The sequence below is a fragment of the Ctenocephalides felis genome, unplaced genomic scaffold (assembly GCF_003426905.1).
Source record: "Ctenocephalides felis isolate EL2017-DRISC unplaced genomic scaffold, ASM342690v1 CF-g0.4_SCAFFOLD_01170, whole genome shotgun sequence".
Lineage (NCBI taxonomy): Eukaryota > Metazoa > Arthropoda > Insecta > Siphonaptera > Pulicidae > Ctenocephalides > Ctenocephalides felis.
Genome location: NW_020537324.1, coordinates 60273639 through 60300116, shown reverse-complemented (window position 1 = coordinate 60300116; position 26478 = coordinate 60273639). Strand labels below are relative to the sequence as shown.

Below are 26478 nucleotides of genomic sequence, written 5' to 3'. Positions count from 1 at the left end.
ATGCACAAAACTTTAAAAACATTGTTTCATAATTTTGATAGGTAATTTAAAAAGATTTTGGAAATTACAAGAATAACCCGAGCTAGAAGTTAAAATGTAACTTAATATAGGCACAAAATATTATTTAATTTATTGTCGAATTATAATTACCAAAATCAATTGAATGTGATAAGCACATTGAAAAAACTAATTTTTTCGAGTACATGAATTTTTAATGACATACATAAAAATAATTATTAACGACAACAATACCAAACGACGATTAAAAATTAACTGAATTTAATTATAAATTAACAATGTTATAAAGCAAACATATTTATATCGGTAATGAAAATTGTTACGCAAATTTATCGCCTATATATTTTCATTCATTTAGTCATAAAATATAAAAAATATAAAGCTTTCAATTCAATCATGAAGTATATACAAAACCACAGGTATTTTAATTACTACGTTTTACCGAACGATAGATAATTATTTTGCCGTAGTATAATTTCATCGATAATTACAGGTTTCGAAATTTACGCACTATTTTGCAAAGGCTGATGTGATTTAGTTTTAATAAATTTAATTTGGTGCTATATAATATCTGGTACGGTTGTTTATGAAGAGTAATTTGATAATGATTACAATTTAGAATATATGTAAAATTAATATATACTTTTAATTTTTTTTTATTTTTTCAACATCAGTTTGGATTGAATGATTGAACATAAATATTTGTAACCAGAAATATTGCAATTGTATAATTTAAAAAAAATATCTATTTTTATATAAGATATCTTTTCAAAAGCTTAATTACTATTACATAATTAAATTATGTAATAATTATGTAAATATGTATTAACGATATAAAATTGCAATTAAAAAAAACTCAATTCTGAAATATTTATTATCCCAAATATGAAAACAAATTCTTTAAAGAAAAACCTATATATATAAATGGAAAAAAATTAGATCCGAGTTAAAGAAATAGTTTTGTATTTGTAATCAGAAACCCAGATACAATCCAAGTTAAAGTTTTAAAACATATTAGGATAGAATTCCGAATCCGAATCCGAATCCAACCCCAACGAAATATCTTCTGGGCGTCTTGTTAGCAAAGTTCCTAACTCATGTGTCATGTCAGTGTACAAACTTTATCATTAAATAAGTAAATCGTATTAAGCGGTATCGCAAAGGACTGCCACAATGTAATAATTCCTTTGCTTAAACGATTATTCGCGAATAAATCACACAATCTTATAATTAATGCCGAGAGACGAAGAAATAACTAGACATTCAGTTGATTCGAGATCCTTATTATTAGAGGACTCAATTATAAAACAGCGAAAGCAAAACGCGAATCATTAAAATTACAGATAAAAGTGTCTTTAATAATCAGGTTTTTGTTATTCAGTTTTTGTAATTTATTATTTCTATTTGCATGAACATTTTTATATTCAATTTGATTTTACTATTTTACTATCTTAAATTAATACTATTTAATCTACCCAAAATAATTATTAAAATCGTCAGATACAAACAGGCTATCGTTTGAAATAATTAATCAAACTATAAACGAAACTGACTAATTGAATTAAGTTAAATCTAAATGGAATCAATTGATTAATTAATGCCTACATTTATATATATCGACAACTGATTACAGGTATTTCCATTTGGTATTGGTGTGATTGACATAATTCAATTATAGCAACTTATTTGTTCAGTTGCAATAAATTTATTGCCCATATATGCATGTAGATATATATAAAAACATATGTGTAAATGAAGATTATAGATAACTAGAATTTCATAAAGTGAAATTATTTATTCGCGTATACAATAAATTAATAAATAAAATGAGTGTAAATTATCAGTATGCTCAGACAGATATCACGTATATTTTAAATTTATAGCAACTTGCTAATTTTATTAAACTGTTCTTACAAAATTGTTCAATTATATATATATATTCGAAGGTAAACATTAAAATAAAAATATAAAAGTACATGTTCCAAAAAATCTAAACTTTATATAAAATATATATATATATATATATATATATATATATATATATATAAGACCCATAAAGTTTAAAATAATCAAAAGCAAACTTTTACAACTCAATTTCCACCCTACATCGCAAAATTACTTCATTTATACCTTACATACAGCAATTTGACCGTACAAGTAGACAACATACATTCGACAACTAAAGAAGACGGCGGGAGAACCGCAAGGCTTCATTCTGGGGCCATTACAATGTTTACAAACACTACATATCACGACGATAACAAAAATGACCAACATCAAAATTAACTCATCGCAGATATTCAATACCACGTATAGTGTAAGACTAAAAAAAAAATGTGGATACAAATTTTTCGTCCAACGTTTTCGGGCGCACGGATCAACCGATTTGAATGGTTAAAAACATTTGATTTCTATTGGTAGGGAGATGTGCTGATTAGTTTTTTGTGAAGGCAGGTTCAGTTGATTCGGTGATACAGCGCCAAGAGTGCAGAAAAATCAAGTTTTTGAAGAATTAAGAGAACGGAGCATCCGATTTGAATGATTTAAAAAACATTTAATTTGTAATGATCGGGTGAAGTGGTGATTAGTTTCTGGCAAAGGCAGGTCCAGCCGTTTCGGAGATAGAGAGCTAACAGTGTAATAAATGGCAATTTTTGAGAGAGCAAAGCCTACAATAATTAAAGGTCAATCACAGGGATTTCTTTCAAAATACCACTGTTATTATTCTAAAACCAATTATCCAATAGACAGATTTTCATTGAGAAATAAAATCAAATTTTTATGGCCAAAAATTTGAATGATTCAAGAAATTAAGAAAACACAGTAATAGGTAAATTAAGTAAACAAAATAACTGAAACTTTTTTTCAGATTATAAATTCAACGGTTTTTTGTTTGTACCTTAATAATTCTTGAAACAAAATATCTAATAATATTCTTTCACATCACTAATTATCTTAATTCTAAGCTTTTCCAACAGTAATATGCAAGAATCAAGGTATACCTCCTCTAAAATAATATGTCGTTATTTAAATAACTTCTTTTTCTGTAATAGTATGTAGCATATTTTCGAATATACACTTAATATTTATTATTTCTTTCATAGATTTTTTACGATACTTAACTTTTAACTTAGTCATCGAAACGAAATTTACACAACTGCAAGTGCCATTTCGTTATGAATAATCAAACATATTGCGTAGTTTGTACATAAAACCGCTAGTAATAATGAGTAATAAATATTAACAAAGCACGTTGATGTACAACAAATTATATTCTTTTGCGTCACTAATCATCATATAATTTTCACAACTAATACGTCCAACAGATAAATATAAGAACCAAAGTATATCTAGAATAACAGAAACGATCTCTTCCAGATTATCGAGCAGGATTTCATTTGTATCTCTACGAGATGATATCAAATGATATCTATTAATACTCTTTTACGTCACTAATGATCTTAATTTAAAGCTTTGTTTTTCCAATATATAAGAATCAAAATATATCTCATTTGCAATAACCGAAACGTTCCTTTCCGGATTATTAATTAAACAGGATTTCGTTTGTACCTCTACGAGACGGTTTACGGCAATGACGCTTCCGTGCAATAATAGAACTAATACATAACACAGAATTCGGCTATACATCAGCGTGAAACAAACAGTTGAATATGAAATGCCGCTAATTGGAATGCGGCTGAATATTGTAGTAAAATAGCCTCGTAGGGAAAATAGGCGAACTAGACTTACCCTCGACACTGACGCAGGGCGTTAGAGGCGGATGGAACATATCCGTCAGCCGTCTAATAACGTCGATTTGTTCCAATGTTATTTGCACTGCATCCCGATGCTGAGCCTCGCATGGTACGTACGCTGCCCAGAACTGTAAATAAAGGAAAACAATGTTAGTAATGGATAATTAGATCTAAACTGTCGATGTACAATGACAAGGTCATCCTCAAACCAGTTTGGATGTATGGCATCCATCTATGGGGTGCTGCTAAAGTCAGTAACATACATATAATGCAACGATTCCAAAATAAAATACTCAAACAAGCAATATTCGCGCCAAGGTATGTACCGACATAGTTAATTCATCAGAACATCGATACACTCACAATTACTGAAGAAATTAAAAAGAGTGCCCTTAACTTCAAGAGTAAAATTGACCATCATTCAAACGAACTGATAGCAAGTCTTTACAACACCACATATAATATAAGACTAAGAAGAATGCAATTAATAGATCTAACAATTTAATTAATAATAAGTTGTTCTACCATATTATCTATGATAGGTGTATGTATGTGTATATGTAGTCTGTGTAATGTACTTTGATTATAATTGTATGTATATATTTGAGTTTCTTTTTTTCTTCATAATACCAAAATTCAAGATATAATTTAGTGCATTAATATAAGGTGAACCATTGGGTTTTCATTTTAAAATTTTATGTTATTTGTCAAACTAATTACTCAATGTCTTGCTATTTAGACAGATTGTAATTTATAAGAAAAAACAAAAGTAATGGATATTTATATCATTTTACATAATATTTCTATGGTATACTGTTTAGTTAAGTACTCTTTGTTAGACATTACTTGCTTCGTTAGTATTTATTATTAATAATAATTATAACAGTTTTTATGTAAATTACGTAATATGTTTGATTATTCATACACAATATTGTTATACCTTGTAGTATATTCTTGGTCATACAATGCACATGTATTGATAACTTTATCAAAACCAAATAGGAACTAAACAAAATATTTGTTCGTCATCCATTGTTTTTCTAGAAATTCTACATACACTCAAACAAACAATAAACAACGTAATAAAATATTTAGTTATCTTAAAATGATTAAGTCACCCTGCTTAAAAATAATATGTAATGCCTTGTAATGACACTGTTGCAGTTGAGTAATCAGTTAGTTGTAGACATGTAATCAGTTCAATTACAGTTTTCAGTTCAGTCGTAAAGTTATGGTTAAGTTGCATTAAATAAATCTTATGAAAGAAATCAAAATCAAAACTCTTGTTTGTTCTTATTGATCAGTGCTTGTGATGATAGTGGACCTTTTTTCACGTTTGCTGACAGCGAACCTTAATAAACTGAATTGAGTTGATTCAAATCTTGGCTCGGTGTTTTATTACATAACTCGTTGCTTATTATTTTTGTTAATTTACCATAGTAAGTTACCAGGTAAGTTGAACGTAGTAATCGCAAAACTCAAATTGCAAATGAAATTTTAGCATGTCTTTACGTTTCAAGACCTTTTGAATATTTTGTCAAACCTTAGAAACATTGGATGTATGTGTGCGTATGATGTGTGCGTGTGTTTATGTGTGTGTATGTAGATACAAATTCTGGTCGACGATTTCGAAAGAACTACTTAACCGATTTGAATGGATCAAAAAATGATTCCTAGCGACGGGTAGACGTGCTGACTAGTTTTTTGGCAATGGCAGGTCCAGGCAGGTCCAGGCAGGTCCAGGCAATTCAGAAACACGGTGTACAAAAGCAAAATGATAGTTTTCAAAAAAACTGAGCATCCAGTTAGAACATATCCAACGACATTTGATACGTATTGACGACGAGACGTACTGATTCATTTTTGGCAAAGACAAGTCCAGCCGTTTCGGAGATGGAGTAACAAATGAAAAAAGTTTTTGAGAAAACGGAATATCCAATTTGATTCTTAATTTTTAACAGGTAATTAGATGGAAAAATGTAAAAGACAGGTAGACATTTATGCTGGTTCGATGATAGTAAAATAGACAGATAACCTGGTAAAGTGAATAAATTAGGTAGACTGATAAACTAGTGGGCAGATAGACAGGTAGACGGAAATAATTGTAGTCAAGTTGACAGATGCAACTTCAAGTTCATGCAACTTGCAACTAGTTGCCAATTGCAAAATGCCGCTTACACCTAGGTTTCAATCTTAAATGAGTTCTATCATATTTATTAAAGTGATAGTTTATATTTTAAATTTGCAAAATAGTTGTATTTTATGAAAAATTAATGAAAGATTAATTCTTTAACATATTAATTCTATAATTTTCTTCTTTTATACCAAAAATTATGTTTTTTTGAGGTTATGGTTATTATATTCCAACAGAGTATTCTAATATAAATTAAAAGAAAATACTGCGCTGTCACCCATACAAAAATCTTACACTAAAGCTGAATACTCATATCTATTCTCTTTTGCATCTGCTTCTTATTTTCACTTGAAAATTCTTTTCCACTGATAAGAAAAACTTTATGACAAAGGCTTATCTTATATCAAATAGAAGTTGTGCTCTCTACGTCTTGGGAAATCAATATGCAAAAAGTTAAACAACATATATAATTCTTTTCAGAAAAATCTTGAATGATAAAAGTTTAAATTGTTAAATCAATATTATAGTACACAATTCGACTGTGATCGAATTCTTTCGTAAACACACACGTTGGGTAAAAAGATCTATCTTTTCTTATGGTTTGATCCTTGGATCTATGAAAACAAATCAATGGATCCTGACGTAATAAATTGTTGTCGGCAAACTTGTTAAACATTTTATTAATACAATTTTTATTAAATTCTACAAACTTGAATAAAATTATAATAACGGGGAGTATTAGTTGCATTCCCAATAAATGCATAATAACCAATTAAACAAACATTTTATTGGTAAACAATTTAATGAATTTAATTCGTCTGAAATCCATAGCCCTGTAACTTATCATATCGTCCGAATAAAACCCAGATATCATTTCAATGAAGATTGTCAAGATGTCAATATAAATATCATCAGACCACATTCTCGCCGCCCTAATATTTCTCTTTTGATATTTTTCTCGCGTTTAAGACTCAACCACATACAGTTAAACGACGAATATATGTACCCATAAAATAAATAAAAGCACATTGTGCCAAACAATGGAAAACAGTTGCGAGATCATTGTATTAGGATAAGACGACATGATATGCGATTTCATGAATAATACTAATAATAAATATATAGTCTCATGGGATTGATTCTGGGTTGGAGATAAGTTAGGATAAACATCTATTATAATAAAAAGTTTTTGTCCTTGTACTTATTTGATGGTAGTTATTACATGATTTGACCATCGTTACATAATACATATAGTTATAAAAATATAATATCAATAGGAATCAAATATTTTTTGAATCATTCAAATCGGTTGATCCGTGCGCCCGAAAACATGGACAAAAAATTGTATCTAATACATGAACACATACACACGCATACATACATTCATTTGTTCTAAGGTATTCCAAAATGTTCAAAAACCTTCTGAACGTAAAGATATGCAAAAATTTTCAATTTACATTTTTGGACGATTACAATAACTTAATAGAAAAGGTAAGTTAAAAATACCATAACGTGCTTTAATCCGCAAGCTTTTGTGTTCGAAATCCTCATTTTCTCGATTTATGGTTATGCCAATGGTTAACCAATCATTGATAGATGTATTGATTAACTATTATTTCTTATACGCTAACGAATCATAGGTTCCTATTCGTGTATTTTTATAGCCTTACGTATGCCTATACGTTGCATTCTATACTACACCCTTACATCTGTACCATACGCTATATTTCATCATATACTCTCAAATCCCTCATTGTATACCGAATGCACCTAACCTATATCTACTATATATCCTATTACCTATAATTTATCTTACACGCTACACCCTACCGAGAATCGAACCCGGGTCCGCCGCGTGCCACGCGACGACCTTAACCACTACACCACTGTAACGCTACGATCAATCGTCTTTTCTCGCATGTCGTCGCGTCACCTCAGTATTAATTACTCAATTAATTAGAAAATGAACCGCGGAAACAACAGTGAGTCCCATAATATATTTTCAGTGGGGGGACCCGATAGAGTAGTGGTTAAGGTGCGTGACTTCCACGCGGAGGTCCCGGGTTCAATTCCCGGTATAGACAATAGATAGGTAGAGATAATACATAGGGCGTAAGGTAAACCTATATAATATAGGTGAATATATAAATTAGACAGTAATATTTATAAGAAGTAAAAGGTATGTAGGTATATAATAAGTTAATGACGGTATAGGTATCTCACGGTATGATAGATAATAGATATCTACCTATGATATACAATAATATAGTCTAGTATGGTAGGTAATAGGTTATACTCATATTATTAGCTTAACTCTTATGAAGCTTTGTAATAAATCTTGAGTACTTTTATATCATGATAAATACCTGTAGGTATTAATGAATACAAATAATACCAGAATAAATATAATTAATGTCATTGAAGAATATAAATTATGTACTCAATGATTCCCTCATACTTGTACAATTTAATGTATAGACTAGCTGTATATAATAGAGTTAATTATATAAGAAATCAATATATTAGATTTGTAAGTTCTTATCGAAATATATCAAATTTTTTAAACCGGATTTTAAATTTTAGCGTTCCGGCAAAAAAAAAAAATTAGCTTAACACCACTGAGTACAACTGTGTGCTCCTACCCTAAAGAGAACGTTTGGGCGTTTATGTGTCATTCGGCACATTAAATGACATTCACAGAGACATCGGAGTGAACATTTTTATCAACAGCCAGTTGATCAATAAAGCCCCCGGCAGCAGTGACAGCTTCGAATGCGCCCCCACGAGTCAGACGTGAGTTAACACCGTCAGAGTCCTGATACAAGTTTGTAAACACCGACGGTGATAAAGGCTGCACATCGGGTCATTCAATACTAAAACTATATATGAGATGAGAGATTCATATTTTTTTAACTTTCTGTAGGGTAAGTTATAGTAATCGTCCAAAAATGGAAAATGAAAATTTTTACGGAACTTTACGTTTTAAAGGTTTCTGAACATTTTGGTATACCTTATAAAATGAATATATGTGTGTATGTGTGTGTGTTTTGTATAGATGCTATTTTTCGACCACGATTTTGGGGAACACAGACCATTTAATTTGCAATATTCAAAAAAAAATTTGATTCCTACTGATGGGTAGACGTGCTGATTAGTTTCTAGCAAAGGTAGGTTCAGCCGTTTCAGAGATACAAAGTAAATAGTGCAGAAAATAGCAATAGTTTCTGAGAACCCGGAGCATCCGATTGGAATGATTCAATGAACATTCAATTTGTAATGATGAGAAGAAGTGGTGATTAGTTTTTGTCAAAGACTGTTACTGCCGTTTCGGAGGTACGGAGCTAAATGTCTAAAGAATAGCAGTTTTTGAAAGAACGATGCATCTGATTTGGATGATTCAAAAAAACCTTCTCGCTTGTATTGAAGAAACTATTGTTGAAGAAAGCCAAAACAATTTTGATTATTATTTTTTAATATCTAAGACAATTCTAAATTAAATTTTAATTGCAGCTAAAATGCTAAACCTCACTTATGGTATATACTTGAAATATCTCCTATAATGATACATTTGAAAACTTTTAATATTCTTTGAATATTTCATTACAGTACGGGAAGTTCCAACAATTTGCCTTAAGGCACGATGCCATGCACCACTAGTTTTTTTATATATGTGGTTGCTAAAATCGAATCAGAACCGTGGATAATATATATATATATATATATATATATATATATATATATATATATATTCGTATATGTATTCTACTTTAAACAGCTGCTCGATGCAGTACAGGATTGACAGAAAAATAATTCTAGATTTTGAGACAAAATTTTTAACTTCCTGAGAAAGAAGTACATGTTTTTGCCAGGAAATCTGACTAGCTCATATATTCTTGGCATTTCAAGGAAATATGAAAGTTTGGCACGAACAATGAAAAATCTATGTACGTGTCTGTATGTAAATTTTGAATTTCACCGAGGTTTTACTGGAAAACTCTACTATAAATTTAAAAGTCAGTAAATAAAATATATAATGATTCGAATTGATTGAACCAATCTACAAATTTGGAAATTTATTCACAAAATTCAATAATGATTCAAGTTGATAGCTTTGGTCGGTCTGATAAAACACTTGTAGTAAAAAGTCCTGAATTTATTTTAAGGATTAGTATGAGAAAATTAGTTGCAAATATCAACTTTTAACCATTGCTTATCAGTCTTTTAATAACGTATGCCTGACAGTTTCTTCGTATTTAATAAAATATTGTCAATCATACATAGTCAAAATCAATCAAATTTTTTTTATCGCTCGAGTCGATATTTTTTATATAACGGAAAGAAATTTGTAAAACTTTCTCAAGTAAGTAAAAACAAGTAATAAGTAAATTCATTTACATGTAAATGATTTTATTAAAATGATCTCAGTGCAAAGCAATGAGCCTGTAAATGATTTGATATAGTTGTTATACAAAATATAATTAAATAGTAAATAAGAGAATATAGTAATTATTAACTGACCAATTCTGTTAACTAGAATACCGAATACTTATAAAAAATAATAACAATACAAAAATAAAATTATATATCATAAAAATGATATAAATGCACTTGATCAGATTATTTTGTATATATGATGAATTATTTTATACCACAAAGTTGCTCATGTCAGATATATAATTTACACGTCTAATTTCTTTTCTTTGTTGAGCATTTTATTTATTAGCAAAACAACTAATTTTATTACGACAGAAACTTCACTAACTGTAAATTTTACTCTGTATTACTACCACGTTCTGATGATATTTTTGTTAGTAGCTGATTAAATATTCTGCAGATTTCTAACGTTTATTCATTTATTCATTTTGCTAACAGTATTTGCAAATATTTATTTAATTAGAATTTAATAATAATTGAATCATATAATATGTAGAAGTATGACATTTAATGCAATTGATATTTAGATATAGCAGTGGAAAAAGAAAAAAAAAGGAGAAACAGCATAAAAACAATTTACCTATTAAATTTGTTTGGTATTTTAGGAAATCGTAGGGATCAAACGGTCCATGGTAATTCAATTACCAAATGCTCAAGTACCCACGACAAAATGCTCTGGGAAGGTCCAGTACCAAGACTTATTCAATTAGGACAACTAATATTACTTCAACTATTATAAATTTAAATGAAAAACAATAAAAGAATATATGTATGGTGAGTAGTTACCTGAAACTACGTGAATGTGGCATTTTGCCTCAAGGCAAGTAGCATAAACTTCTCGAAGAATGCAAATAACCGACATAGTCAAATTGAAATTGGAACAATATAAATTTGAAATTTTGTCACTACCTTATACTCTAATATTCATTAACTTTAAAAATTGTTTATAATTTTTGTTGTTAATCAGACCTTTATTCAAGGATTGTTCATAAATAAATCACTTTTGTAGATCTAAAGTATTTTAGAATTAGATAATAATTATTTATAATTAATTGACTTTGTAGCCATGTAGAATATTTAGCATGTTTGTTAAGAGACCACGAATTCATGAAATCCTGAAAAGTTTAATCAAAACTGTACAGAAAAACATGTAATATAAGTAAATACATTCAAAAACACACATACTTTTTCAATTTTGGTGTCAAATGATTCTGAACAACTCGAAACGCTGAGAAAAAATAAAATGAGCAAACTGATGGGTAACTTCTCCTTATGGAAATTAATAAATCATTAAAAATTTGATTGCGCAACTACACCTACGATCCGTATTTTTCCTCTTCCAAATGAAGAGCAAAAACTCCAGCATTCTCCAAACTGCCAATGCTGAATGTAAAAATGTTAAAACTTGAAATATGTAACAAAAGCTGTCAAACATCTTTCATCAGAAACTTTCGAGCAGTGTGCCAACAGATAGCGAAGAGGCTATCTTCTACTATGAATGGTGACATGACAGCCGTGTCAGGAGCGCAATAGACCAGAAAGCTCGAATAAAACCTCCATCGGTATCAGTTTGATATTGATGCATCGACTATTTTTTTGTTACCTTGTGGAAAACTGATAAATATTCAAACGGACCACTGTTCAACTGACACTTGTGTTGGGTGAAGTGAATAAAAGATAAAGAATTCAATGATTTAGATGAGGCTTCTTCAAAGAAATATCATGGTTATGTAATTTACTATGTTTGGTCAGCTGGATAAAATTACCTAGGTAGGTCTATCTTTGGAAATAGAATATCTTTAAATAATATCTTGAAATGTTATTAAAATCTAGTGCCCTCCTAAATAAGAATCAAAATGATGGCCCAATGGGTCATTGCCATTCAATGTATATTAAAAAAAAATCCAGTACTCAGCTCTCTTGACTCAATGTTACACTAAGTTTCAAGAAATAAAATTTACACTATGTCTATCTATAGAGAATTGAATGCTTTTAATGATTATTAACTTCTTGTAGGGCAAGTTATAGTAATCGCAAAAAAATCGAAAATGAAAAGTTTTATATATCTTTACGTTTCAAAGGTTTTTGAATATTTTGACATACCTTAGAAAAAATGGATGTATGTGTGTGTGTATGTATGCATGTATATGCGTGTGTATGTATATATGTATGTGTGTGTGTGTGTATAAATTTTCGTCGACGATTTCGGGAACACAGATTAACCGACTTGAAAAAGTTAAAGAACATTCGATTTGTATTGATAAGGAGTCGTGCTGATTAGTTTTTGGCGAAGACAGGTCTAGCCGTCCCGAAGATACGGGGCAAAAAGTGCTAAAAATGGTAACTCAGTTTTTAAGAGAACGGAGCGTCCGATTTGAATAATTCAAAGAACATTTTACTTGCATTGTCAAGATGAAGAATTGATCAAATGTTCATGAAGACAGGTCGGTTTCGGAGATCTAATAAAAAAAGTAAATAAAAATGCTATTTGGCGGCCAAAAATTATCATTACACATATGCACATCAGGGGCGTAACTACCGCCGTATCAGCCGTATCAAAGATACGGAGCCCCCGAGCCAGGGCGGCCCCCAACGTCCGTAAGCAAATAATAATAAAAAAATATTTCACAAAAAGCGAATTAATCGTGAAACATTTGTTTAATCAAATTTAAAGTTATTAAAAAAGACCGCGAGGAATGTAAAATTATTATTTTAAAGTGTTATTTTTTCCGGGCCGTGGGGGCCCCAACTTGCCCAAATATTAACAGAATCTTACGAATAACAAAAGTTAAAATAATCAAGAAAACTTTTTTCCAACTAAATTTAATTTCGAATAAAACATGAGCGTGTAGAATGCAAAAATATAACTTTAGAGAGTTGCGATAGAATAGAAAACTAGCATTTTATTTAGTCATTTCGTGAATAGATTGTGCAAATTATAAAATCAAATTTAATTCAGCAGTTTGCTAAATGTCTCGCAAAATTAGCGAAGGAATGAAGCGTAAACGACTGTTTTCAAAAGCAAAAGACAAGTATAGCAACCTGTAATCTTGTTTCAAACTTAACATATACTATTGCTAATTATACATATTAATTTCTCAAAATTAAACAAAGATCAGAGACTTCTACCCAATTATTATTTTCGAATAATTACAACTTGATTCATTTAGCAAAACATCTGTCTTCATGAAACTTTAATACAGTAAGATCATCTCTGTTAATTTTTATAACCAATTGTAAACTCTCTAAAAATATGTTTAAAATGTGAAATTCAATATTTATTTATATTGCTGACAAAATTCAATACTTTTGCTTCCAATTTTCCTAAAGTAATTTTTGCATACAATTTAGCCAGAGGCAAACGCAAATGCTGAAAGAAGTTTTTCAAAAATAGAACTGATAAAAAATCAGCTGATTAATTGTAAGCCATAGCAAACTTTGCTTGTATCTCCCGATATGTGTAAATAATCGACCCAATCAATAAGAATTCAGATTTATTCCAAATTTTTATGATACTAATTAAGAAAAAGAGGTCCAAGGGATATATTCCGAACAGTTCTTTATTTTGAAACGAGGACGAAAATTTTAGTACTCTTTTCCTAATTTTGAGGAATCGGCGCGGCCTATCGTTGTAAACAAACATTTTCGGGCAAGAAATATAAACTTTTTCTTTGGGAAATTAAATTCTTCGATGATGCAGGAATAGCAGTCAGATCATTATTGTTCATAGAAGCAGAAACTTTATCAAAACCTTATAGTCATCATAAGCTATAAATGATTTAATAAATGTGTATATTGAGTTTGAATCGTTTATAACGTTTATTTTGGAAAATAGATAGATGAATATTGATGATAAGCGAAGATTTATAAAAAAAAAAATTGAGAAAATTCTGCCCCATTTAGGGGGGCCCCAAAAAAATTTTGATACGGCGCCCTGCCAATGCACGCTACGCCCCTGATGCACATCAAATTATCAGATATTTTATAGAGATTTTAACAATAAGTATAAATTTTGTTTACATTCTTATGGGTTTTGTACCAATGTTTATCCGTTAGACGCCAATGCGGCGCTTACGCGCTTTTTTTTGTCTCTGTATAAAGCAGTACGATTACTTTAAAAAAAGTTAAGAATTTACAAAATATGTAAAAATAAACTTTTTTTTCAAAAAAAAAATCAGAAAAAAGCAACTTTTTGTTAAATTTATAGTATGTAAGTAAAATTTTTTCAAAAATATTAATCGTTTTTGAAAAAATAATTTTTGGTACGGAAAGTTCCAGCAATTTGCCTCAAGGCACGATGCCGTGCGCCCCACTAGTATTATAGGTATATTATTTTATACAAGATTCAACTTTACCAATAGAACAATTTCAAATACTTAGAGATTACTGTGCATATTAAAATTAGAATGCAAAGCTGCAAAGGATTAAGATAAAGTTCTATAAATTGTATGAAGTGAAAGCACATTGGTTCGCCTTGTGCAATTTTCTTACATCCAATATTTCAACTGAAATTTAATTTTAAACTGATAGTATAAAGTAATATAAATTTATAGCAGTAGATACACTGCGTTATGCAAGATTAATAAAAGTAATTAAATAATTGTTTTAATTTTAAAATCAAGTAACTGTTGTAAACCGTGCTTTCACAGGTTAATTACAACTCTGTACGCATTGAAATTATATCTATAAAATAAGGTATATGTATATTCATAAATTATTGTACTTGTTCGAGCCTCGAGTGAAGTATATAAATGAAATATGCGTATTGAAAATGTTTATCTGCTGGTACAACAATTTTTATGATAGCTCTAACCGTTCCCGAGATATTCGCAAAAAACTAATTTTTTTCAATACTGTTGAAATATTTAAAATGCGTTTTTCTCGAAAACTATTTGAAGTACGATCGAAAATTTTTAATAGCATTTTCCTGAGGTGATAAGGCACCTACGATGCGAAAATCATTCAAATCGGACGCAATTTTTTCTTCCCCTCATCGGAACACAATTCATGACCCTAGCATCATCTGTATGATTTCAGTTTCTTCTTATTTATTCGACAACCGTTGAGAATATTAAAATGCCGTATTTTTCACGTTATTCTAGCCCTCAAGACAATTCACCTGGCGTTTAATTGAAGCTTCTACGTGCCCGGGAAGTTTGTGAAAAATTAAAAAAACTAACAAATTTTTCGTCCACTTTTGAACATTTTTTACTCATGAAATCATTAAGCGCTCATAACTTGGTGTATGGCATCGTGCCTTAAGGAAAATTGCTGGATCTTTCGTACCGTAACGAAATGTTCGAGAAATATTAACTGTTTTGAAATAGATTATTATAAATACTATAACATTGTCTGATATTTGTAAGAATTATGTAATCTTAATTACTAAGTTAAGAGGCACAACTAGTGTAACCGCCTAAGGTGATTTTTGGGAATTTATATTAAAAAAACTACTTTATCAATCATTTCAAAATTTTAGGAATATATTTATACATGTTTTAGGAATACATAGTTGTTTTGTTTGAAGAAAAAAATTAAATATTTTTTAAGTTATCGTCGATCTCCAACGGCGCAACAAAAAAAGGCCCTTAAGTGCTGCAGTGATTCCGGCCTTCTACGTGGATGAAATCAAAAAAAAAAATCTCGTTAAACTAGATAACAACGTTAAACTAGATAATAACTGTGAAATGAACTACGATAAAAAAAATTAAATCAAAAATTGACAAAATGGCGGCGTTTTGAAAAAAAGTCGAATTTTAAAAGTCAAAATTTTGGTTGTTTTTCGACTGCCAAAATTCGATTTTTGATTCGATCAAAAAATCGATAGTTCATTTTACGGAGAACTATATATAGAACATGTAAAAGAAAATGTGATAGTGATCGGATCATTCGCTTTTGAGTAATCATCACTGCAGCAAATTCGGAAAATGCTGTTTCGAGAAAAATGTGTTTAAAGATAAAATGATCGTTGTACTATATACTATATATACTTTTCAAATGACTGTAACTCAAAAACTATTTGAGATATCGATTTAAAATTTTGGTACGTTATTTTTAAAGGTATAACCTATAGATATATGGAAAAATTGAAAATTCGATTTTTTGAAAATTTCACACCAGCTGTGCCCCTTAAAATTATTTATTTAAAGTAAATAAGTAAGCTTTAGCCAGAATTCAAATTAAATTCTGAATTATTTTCGATATACAAATTTAAAAAAAAAAGAAAAAAATGACCATTAAAAATTCCCAAAAGATTAAAAACTGATTAAACAAAACATTTTGCTTGTGTTGATAATGCTTTAAAACTTTTCCAACATGATAAAAGAAACGTACTCGATGAAAATTAAATTCTCATCTTCGTGGTTTCTTGGTCTAATCGTTTCACTTATTTTGTAAGCATCAGAGCATACAGGTCTCTTTATCAAAAGTTTAACACCAATAATTACAAAGGTATTCCCATTAATTATGAATGTAATAATATGGCACTAAACAGACCATTACATGTTATTATGAAATAATCACTACAAATTGTAAAGTTGTTTGCAAACCAGCATTTTGCTATTAAATAATCCAACGCAAACGTATCGCACATCGTTCAGATGAAGCGGGAGAGCGGCAAAGCGGCAAGAGATGCCATTTAGCGCGTTAACGTATTGTCTTTTTTTGTTACCGCCGACACAGTAACGACACTGTATAATAAAAGAGAGCGGGCCCATTGAGAGCAGGTTGCTAGAGAGCAAGGAGAGATCTCAATTCAGGGAGAGTTCTATTACTAACAGCCCACGAATAACGCTAATGTGCAGGCGGAGGCGGAGGAGGCGGCATCGGGCATTCGCATAACGTCATTAATATTCCCGAAGCAAACGATTGGATTCAGGCTGGTACTGATTTTATTCAAATGAGGATATAAGAATATATGTTTTTTAATTTTTTCCGATGGTCTCTATTCAATTTCCTGTGTCTCAATACTTTATATTTACATTAAATAATTAGATGAGAGAAATTAATAAATTACTAATTAGAATAATGTGAAGATCCTAAGCAAATTTGCACTCTGCATAGGATAAATTAAAACATTTTTTCAAATAATCATATAAGTATAATTAAAATTTGTTTCAAAATATTAGTATACCTCAACTGTATTAAAATGTAAATATGGAACGTTAGCTTAGAATTCTTAGAAAATTTTGCATAAAATGAAAAAAAAATTCAATTATCAATGATTCAATAAGTTCCAGTTATTATATTCAACATCTCAATTTGTATAGTTTTTTTTTTCAAATATGAACATTTTTAGAATTTTTAAAATTGCTTCTTAATGTGTTTTTGCGATTGAATATTATACTTGTACTCACAAACTCCAATATCGCAACATGCCAGAATCATAATTTTCTATATAATGAAATTTGAATCTTTATGTATATTTGTTGAGAAGGTAAAAAATCAGCTCTCATACACACATACTATTTTGCTAAAGGTCTCATTCATTTCAGAATGACTTTAAACGTCCAGAACATATACTGAATTTTTTTTTTTCGATTTTTAAGTTTGAAGATCCAATTTGTATATATATTTTTAACGTGTTTTTTGTTATAACTTATTGGAACGAGCACTTAAACACCCGAAACTTTTGTCAATTTTCGATAGTACAAAACTACAGGTGAATTTTATAGAACAACTGTGTTCTTCAGAATATGTCACAATAAGAGTTACTAAATTATAAAATCTGCATATTTCAATAAAAATAGGCTTCATATATGAATAGAATGTAAAAGTGATCATACCCATAATAATGATATAAGAACAAAAAGTTGATTGTTGATATTAGACTCAATAGAAATAAAAACTAGTGGTGTATGGCATCGTGTTTTAAGGTAAATCGGAGAAACTTTCCGTACCGTAATGAAATGTTTAAGGAATAGTAAATGTTTTCAAATAGATTACTTTTTAATTTAAAAGAATTATGTAAATTGAATTGCAAATTATTTTTTTATTTAAAGTATATAAGTGAACTTTAGAGCTTTAGTCAGAATTAAAATTAAAATCTAAATTATTTTTGATATACAAAAAATTTGCTCTTGGAAAATAAATTAAGTTTAAATTTTTTTCCAAAAGCAATTGTTTTGTCGAAACTTTCGAAATGGCCGGACCTGCCTTTGCCAAAAACTAACCACTTATCCCATTTATTACAAATTGTATGTTTTTTAGATTATGCAAATCGGATACTCTGTTTTCTTAAAACACACATACACATCCATTTTTTCTGAGATATACTAAAATGTTCAGAAACGTAAATATATGAAAAAATTATCATTTCCGATTTTTGGCCACTACTATAACTTACTCCACGGAAAGTTAATAACGATATTTCACATATGTTAAAAATTTTATATTATTCAAATTCATATTATATCAACATTCTAATTCAGTCTAATTACAAGATGTTTATTGAAGGAGGAAAATCCATTTTGCCCTTTTCAGTTATGGGAAAATCCTTCCCAAATTTGTGTAAATTTCATTTTGATGACAATATCGCAAATACTTCAATGAACAGTAAATAAATAAAAAATAATAATTAATATAAAATGTACTTCTTTAATTTTCATGTGTATTACATACTATAACTTCTATAAATACTTATCGTCGCTCCTACAGAAATGTGAAAAAATGAATAAAAACCTTTTCAATGCACTGTCGGTCAAATATATATATCGTTACTTAGAATTAAATAAACTTAGAATTTGAAAAATATTGTATTTTGAAAAAAGAGAGAGAAAATATAAGATTTTAACAAATTTTTAAACAATATGGGTAATCTCACACAAAGAACTAATATTTAATAAACACAAAGAATTAGGATCTATCAACAGTTTTTTTTAGATCGCATATAAGACATACACATGATTATGCTTTACGAATAATTATAAATTAACCCTTTTTATATTGATAAAAATATAAATAATTTTGAAGAAATTTATGTTATTCGAAATTTATTATTGTAAATTTATAGAAAAAAAATGGTGTTTTGTAGTCGTCTATAGAGTACTATATAATCATTTCATTTATAATAATGATAGATAATTTTAAAACAGGAATCTTAAATTTTATTTGAGATTCATTAAAAAGTACGAGTTTCTTCACAACTATTTGGTGTATACAAATTATAAACCAAGTTTATGCATATATATATATATATATATATATATAAATTTCACTAATTTACTAATTTTTGTATTCCCTACCAGCTCCCTTTGCTTACTATCACAATTCGATGTCTCGCCCGCCAAAAAATCTGCGGTATTGTGCGACAGGCAACGCAGGGCACAAGGGCGCGTCGCGGCGGACCCTTTAGTTTTACGAGTACAATTTTCCCGGCGTTTGGCTTTTTAATGAAATTGGAAATTCGCAGCGTCGTGCCCCGGAAACAAAGAATTCATATGAATATTTCGGGTTCGCATTTTACGTTTATGGACTTGTACGAGCTGTACAAAGAACAAAATTGAATACCGGAAACGTTTCATATTGGTTCTGGCGTCGCGAAAACTGTATCAACAACGAGTTAGAAGTAACATAAGATGATATTGAACACCAACATACAACCATATGATCCATGATTGAAAATTTAGAACCTCTCTTGGCTTATAATAAAATTTGAAACATAAAACATTTTATTACGTACAATATAGATTTTTTTCTCAAGATGCAATTACAATCTATTTTTAAAATACAAAAAAAACATTGAGTGTCTTAAAAGGCTAATATTATTTAAGATCTATAGTTTTGAATAAAAATCTGATATCACTACTGCTTGATGTCAAATTGGCTAAGGTGGGTATGATATCTGGAACAAAGTGTGTCTAACCTCGTTCTTAAAACAAAGATATGGATGAGATTAGCATCCAAAATTAAAAAGAATATTTGACTTTGACTTACATGTTATTTATGAGTGAAACATTTTGTAATAATGATTAAAACAATGAACTAGTGGTGTGTAATGAAAAATTGCTGTAACCTCCCGTTTTGTAATGAAATATTTCAAGAATATTAAATGTTTTCAAATATATTATTATAAATACTGGAACTTCTTTATTTGTTTTATTTTATAGATAACATTTAAGAGCTTATAAATTAGATGATACATACAAGTTTACATGAAAAGTAAATATAAAAAATTTAATTAAGGGGTTAGAGTGAAAAATCTTATCTCAAATTTCGACGATTTATATAAACTGAACTGCAAAGTTAAAATTATATAATTTAAGAATATAAGTTACAATTTTAGCTAGAATTAGAAATAAAATCCCAATTATTTTTGATATTCAGAAAAGTATTTCGTGTTTTCGAGTACATTATAATATCCAGTTGCTGTAAAGTACTTGCCAAAGATACAAATTAATTATAAGAACTAAATTAACTAAGTGTGATTGGAATTTACTATTCAAGTTGCTCTTGTTAAGGTGTAAACTATTGACATCCTCAATACGATGAAATTTTTAATTGTTTAATGGCGAAAGTTAATTAAAATAATCAATAATAAACTTTATTTTTGAAGTAAACTGCTTTTGGTAAATCTTATAATATTTTAGGATGCTCGATTAAACCATAAACTCTATGAACAGTTCGATAAGACAGTGAACAATCACTTGGTCTATTTTTATTAAAATCGTAATAAAAAAAACAAGTCAATAATAAAGAAACAGCCCGGCTGATCTTTACCTCAAACTAATCAACATGTTCCCTAATCAAATTAGCTTTCGAATTTTTAATTTTCAAACTCTGTTCTGCACTTATCTGCAAATTCTAAAGCAAAATCAACAAGAGTTGTTTGTTATCAGGAAATCAAACAGTAGTTTTTAAGAAAATTTTAATGAATATTGAAATTTTAGGCCACATACACACATATATTTTTACGAACTTTAGAGTTAAAAGCCTCAAAATAATTGATTTTCATTATACATAAAGATTTACTACTGCCCATATGGACATTCAGTATATATAAAGGCTTGTGCTAATTGATATAAGGGCTATGATTAATTGTGGTTATTTGTGGAAGTAGCCTGTGTTACTTCCACATTACTATAGAAACTAGATTGTGTTGGGTCAAAATGAATCAAATATATGAAAATACACAAGCTATTCAAAATTGTCATTGCAACCTTTGTTGCACTATTGCAACTTCAAAGAAAACAATATTTGTTCACATAATAACCAACACTTATGTATATTATTTCCAATAAATCTGCTTTTAATATTAAATTTCATTACCCTCAAAATACTGAGTTATATAATCAACAACAGATTACATAACTCACCAAAATAATAAAGAGAAGGATCTTAATATTGACTTTTTTTTACATCTCAGAAGCCTTCAAGTAGTTGCCTCGAACAAAATTAATCTATCAGTAGCACTTTAGAAATCAAGTCGGCGGTAATCAATCAGGATTCAATTTATTATTTATAAAGGAATTGTACAAGTTGAAAGAGCTCTCCGCGCCCTATTTAAGTGATATACTGGAATTAGGCCATTTCTCGATGTTTGATTGTGTTTCAAGTTGATATGCTGGAGGAGTAACTTTCCTCTAAGAAAATCCGAATAATGATATATTTATATATAATCTCGTTAATTTAGTTAAAAAGTTATAACATCATATTTTCTCAGAAAATGATATTTAGTATTAAACTAGGTGTGAGTGGCAAAATTTTGTACGCATTTATAAAATATTTATAATAACTTTTGTAGTTACTTAGATTTTTCTTATTGATACCACTCATATTTTTATATGTCACAAAACTAATTTTTAAAATATAGAGGTATTTAATATAAAATGTATAAAATATATCATAGAGATATCCTTTACTCAAGATGAACACTTAATATCCGGTTCCATTAGATTTTTCTTTTTCATAATAACGCGCTTGTTTTAAAATATCTTATGTTGCAATATACGAGTATGTGCCCGTTTTCCTGTCAAAGAGAATCTTGCTGAAGTGTTATTTTATAATTTAATTTTCATCAACTAAAAATTTCTGCATTTAATAAGATGACACAATTAATTACTTATGTAAGAAGTGCTAATACCGTGCTTTTATTTTTTCGGTTTATTTTTGCTGTAGATGATTAATCATTTATAATATTACGTTGACAACGAAAAGTAGTTCAATCAATTATAATATTACGCCTACCGAAAGTGGTTTCATTAATGTTTGGAATCATGGGTTCATACAAATACACATATAGGGTTAAGCGGGGCTTAAAGATCCGCAGGTAAAAAGGTCCTCTTCTATTATCTAAAATAAATAGTGGTGTATGGTATTTTTTTATAATACTATTTTAAAATAAAGGCCAAAAATACGAAAAACTAGCCTTAAATATATGCAAAAAGGCCATTGTTAATTTTTTAATGAAAATAATATCTTTCGTTGTCAGTTTTTTTGGTTTTGTGCATTGTTGACAAGTATACCCGAACACAATTTTAATGTATATACATTATTGAATTGAATTACTTTATAAGGTGTTCTGTTATATTTAAGATAAATCCAAAATTCTTTTATATATCCTCTGGAATATCGCTTTTTTGTGGTCGGGGTAAAATGGACGACCAGAACTAGAAACTACACTAGCAAGGTAAAAACAATGAAAAGTTAGACAAAATAAGTAAAAAAGCAAAAAATTCAATTTTATGAGAATTAATTTGAATTAATAGTTAATACAACATTGGTGATGAATTTTTCTAACGTTGTTGCATATGAAGGATCTATGCAGTGGGATCTATATAAAAATGATTATGATCATTATTATGTCTATAAACAAAATTTGTAAATGTTGTATTTGTAATACATAACTGTTTTTTAATAAACAATGAATCTGCTATTGATAAATTATCAAACAGAAAAATCTACCAGAGCAGGATTTATGATTGTAGTAGGAGTTGATAAATTTTTTTGTTCCTTTTCTTCAGCAATAGATATTTAAATTATAATTGTAGTATTAAAGTTGTTTAATACTTAAACTCCATAGTATAAAGCTAATAACGCAGCAATCATTTCGTAAAACCTGCATTGAAATTAAAAATAAAATAATAAATCTTTTTCCGCTGGCTCATATAACACACCTTTGGCTAACAATTTTTAGAAAACTACTGAGAAAACTTTTATACAATGCTGAATTAGTTAGGTTTTTATTAATCATAGTTCGATATTTGTTTGAGTTGTTATTTGCTGTAATGTAGTAAGTTTTGTTTTACCACTATAATTATTAAGAGTCGGATTGCACCTGTTTGCCTCAACCCTACCCTGCATATTAAAAGAAATTATTATAGACAAAAATATTTTTTATTAGACAAAATTGATTAAATAGCAGAACTTTACAAATGAGTATGACTAGTATTTTTATCATAAATATAATAATTAATGTAGAAATATAATAGTTGTAATTTTTGAACGTAACCAATATTTATAAATAGCTAAAATAATATATGGAGCACTTAATTATAGAAAACATACAAGCTAATTATGATTAAAATAACAACATGTTAAAATCGATATGTTAATTTGAGACAATCAGAATATATTCTGATGACATAGTAAAACTATAATTTTATATTTGAAAGCGTTAGTGTTTATAATTAGCAAATTATAAACTTTCCGCAGGTGTTATAGTAATTGTAAAAACATCAAAAATAATTTGTTTCATACCTTTGTTTGAAAGGTTCAGAACATTTTGGCATATCTTAGAAAATATTGATGTATGTGTGAATGTGTGTGTGCGGTTACAAGTTTTCATCGACGATTTGGAAAGCATGGATCAACCAATTTCAATTATTCAAAAAAACATTCGAAATCGAAGGAGTCGTATTGATTAGTTTCTGGAAAAGCCAGGTTCAGCCGTTTTAATGATACGGAGCAAAAAATGCTCGATGCCATGCACCACTAGTTTCTGTAATGATTTGATTATGTATAGTTATCATACTATAGTTTAAAGCATAAACTTTCAGTTCTAGAACACAATTTCCAGATTGAAAGTGTACAAAATATAACATTGGCAGAGGAAACATTTACATTTACAACTGTTCTTTACGCGTCCCCAGACTGTACTAAAAACACATTTTCTATCAGAGTGCGCTCAGCGCGCGAGGATTTTAGAGTTAACTGTGACATATTTTCCCCGAATTCACCGAAATGGAAAAACTATCGAGATGTATGACTTTTATGCAGATTTTAGATATTCAACATCAATATACAATGATATCAATATTTACATGACAGTGGAGCCAGTGGTTTCTAAACAAAAATAAATAAGTATTTTATCCTATCTAAACATTGTATCTACTTTTGTTACCCCTGAAATATACTTTTGCGGCACAAGCATTTCTAAAGTAGAATTTCATTTGTTTTTTTCTTGTTCAAATAATTTATAAAATATTTAGTGTTTTTAATTTAGTTTTTTTATTTTATAATGTTAATTAGTATATATCAAGTTTTATAAATCAAATGCAGGCTAAGAGTTGAAAAGGTTGCCCATTCTCAAGAATGTTCTATTTTCAATATTTACTATTAGTTATTTCCAAAGTATTTTTTTTTACTTTTCTTTGTTGTATGATTTTTTTTCCAATTAAAAAAAATCAACATGACATTTTACGGTGGAATAACAAGCGAATATAAGAACAAACTGTCACGACGCTATGCTTTTGGAATTTGCTTCAAACTTAACATACTGTAGAAAATAAATCTAGATATTATTGGAAGTATATGTTCTTCAATGACCAATATCAAACAAACACAATAATAACAAGTTTACACTAGGTACATTTTATTCAGAAAGCCGCACCTAGTTGCTGGCAGATTGTTATATAAAGTCTAAACCGTTAGAACTCAGACGTTAAAAAAACAAAATTAAAAACATGTACACTATAAGCTTTAGAAATATGAATTTAAAAACGTAAAATACAAATCGATGAAAGGTCTAACTTTGACAAATTCCAAAGAAACGTTACTCATTTTTGCAAACTTTGAAGAATTTTTAAAATTAAACGAGATGTCGTAGGGGCATAATATTTTATTATGATTTAGAAGACTATGGTATCTATCGTCAAAAAAAATCATAAAAATCGTTATAAAATTGTTTTTAAGACTTTATTACAGCCCGGCCGATCTTTACCAAAAACTAATCAGCAGAGATTCCCAATCAATATTTTTCAAGCGGTTTTTAAATTTTCAAAATCGATTCAGAATTGGGGGCTAAAACGTGGACGAAAAATTTGTCACTTTTCTGCTATTTACAAAGAAACGGCCCGGCCGATCGTCGCATAAAACTGGTAAACACTAGTCCTCATCGAGGTGCATCGAATAGATTTTATATTTTTGAAATCGGTGCAGCCGTTTTAAGAAAACGTCGATTTACGGCAAAGAATCTGTTCACACACACACGCACACACATACTTTTTCCAAATTTGGTCTCATTCGATTCAGAATGGTTTGAAACGTCAAGAAAACAAAATTAGCGAATAGGATTTTTTTATGAAAACAAACTTCTCCTTTGGGAAGTTAATAATAATAATTAGAAAAATACAAATCATCTGACCATTGTCAATGAGTATCGAGGCATATGACTTTCAAATTTAAGTATGACAAATTATACTGTAGGTTGTAGAATGTCTGTCGTACTATCTTAATTGACTGCTTGATAAATTGACTATCAAGTAAAATGCATATGAAAATGTAAAAATTACTTACATTGGCCACTTTTCTACATCTGGATCAACACGACGCCATGGCACAACACTTATTTCAACACTAACCAACAAAATAAAACGTGCACTATTACAAAATATGCTTAATAACTTATTTAATTAGTTTTTCACTCATCAATCTGGACCAATAATAAACTATACACAGTCATTAATTCACTAGTTTTTAATTATTGAAACTCACAATCACCATGTTGGAACAACAACCGACGCCATGCAACCTATAGTGGTAATGGCGCTATTATATAATGTGGGGCCATTACCACTTAGTTGTTCGACCGACGAACAGATTGATACTGATAAAACCACTCGGCCTTAAGTTAGAAGAAATTTGGCGCAAAAATTAATAAATCATAAAACATTATGTGGATGGCGCTACAAAAATTATACG

The 26478-nt window shown here is 29.2% G+C and overlaps 1 protein-coding gene across 1 annotated transcript in view; it reads right to left on the bottom strand.

Moving 5' to 3' along the window:
- The window catches only part of LOC113366605, a 264059-nt gene that overhangs the window by 39481 nt on the left and 198100 nt on the right, over nt 1-26478 (bottom strand). Inside the window, exon 7 of the mRNA XM_026608237.1 lies at nt 3769-3901. Within this exon, the coding sequence (XP_026464022.1) occupies nt 3769-3901 (133 nt within the window). The remainder of the gene's footprint in view (nt 1-3768; nt 3902-26478) is intronic.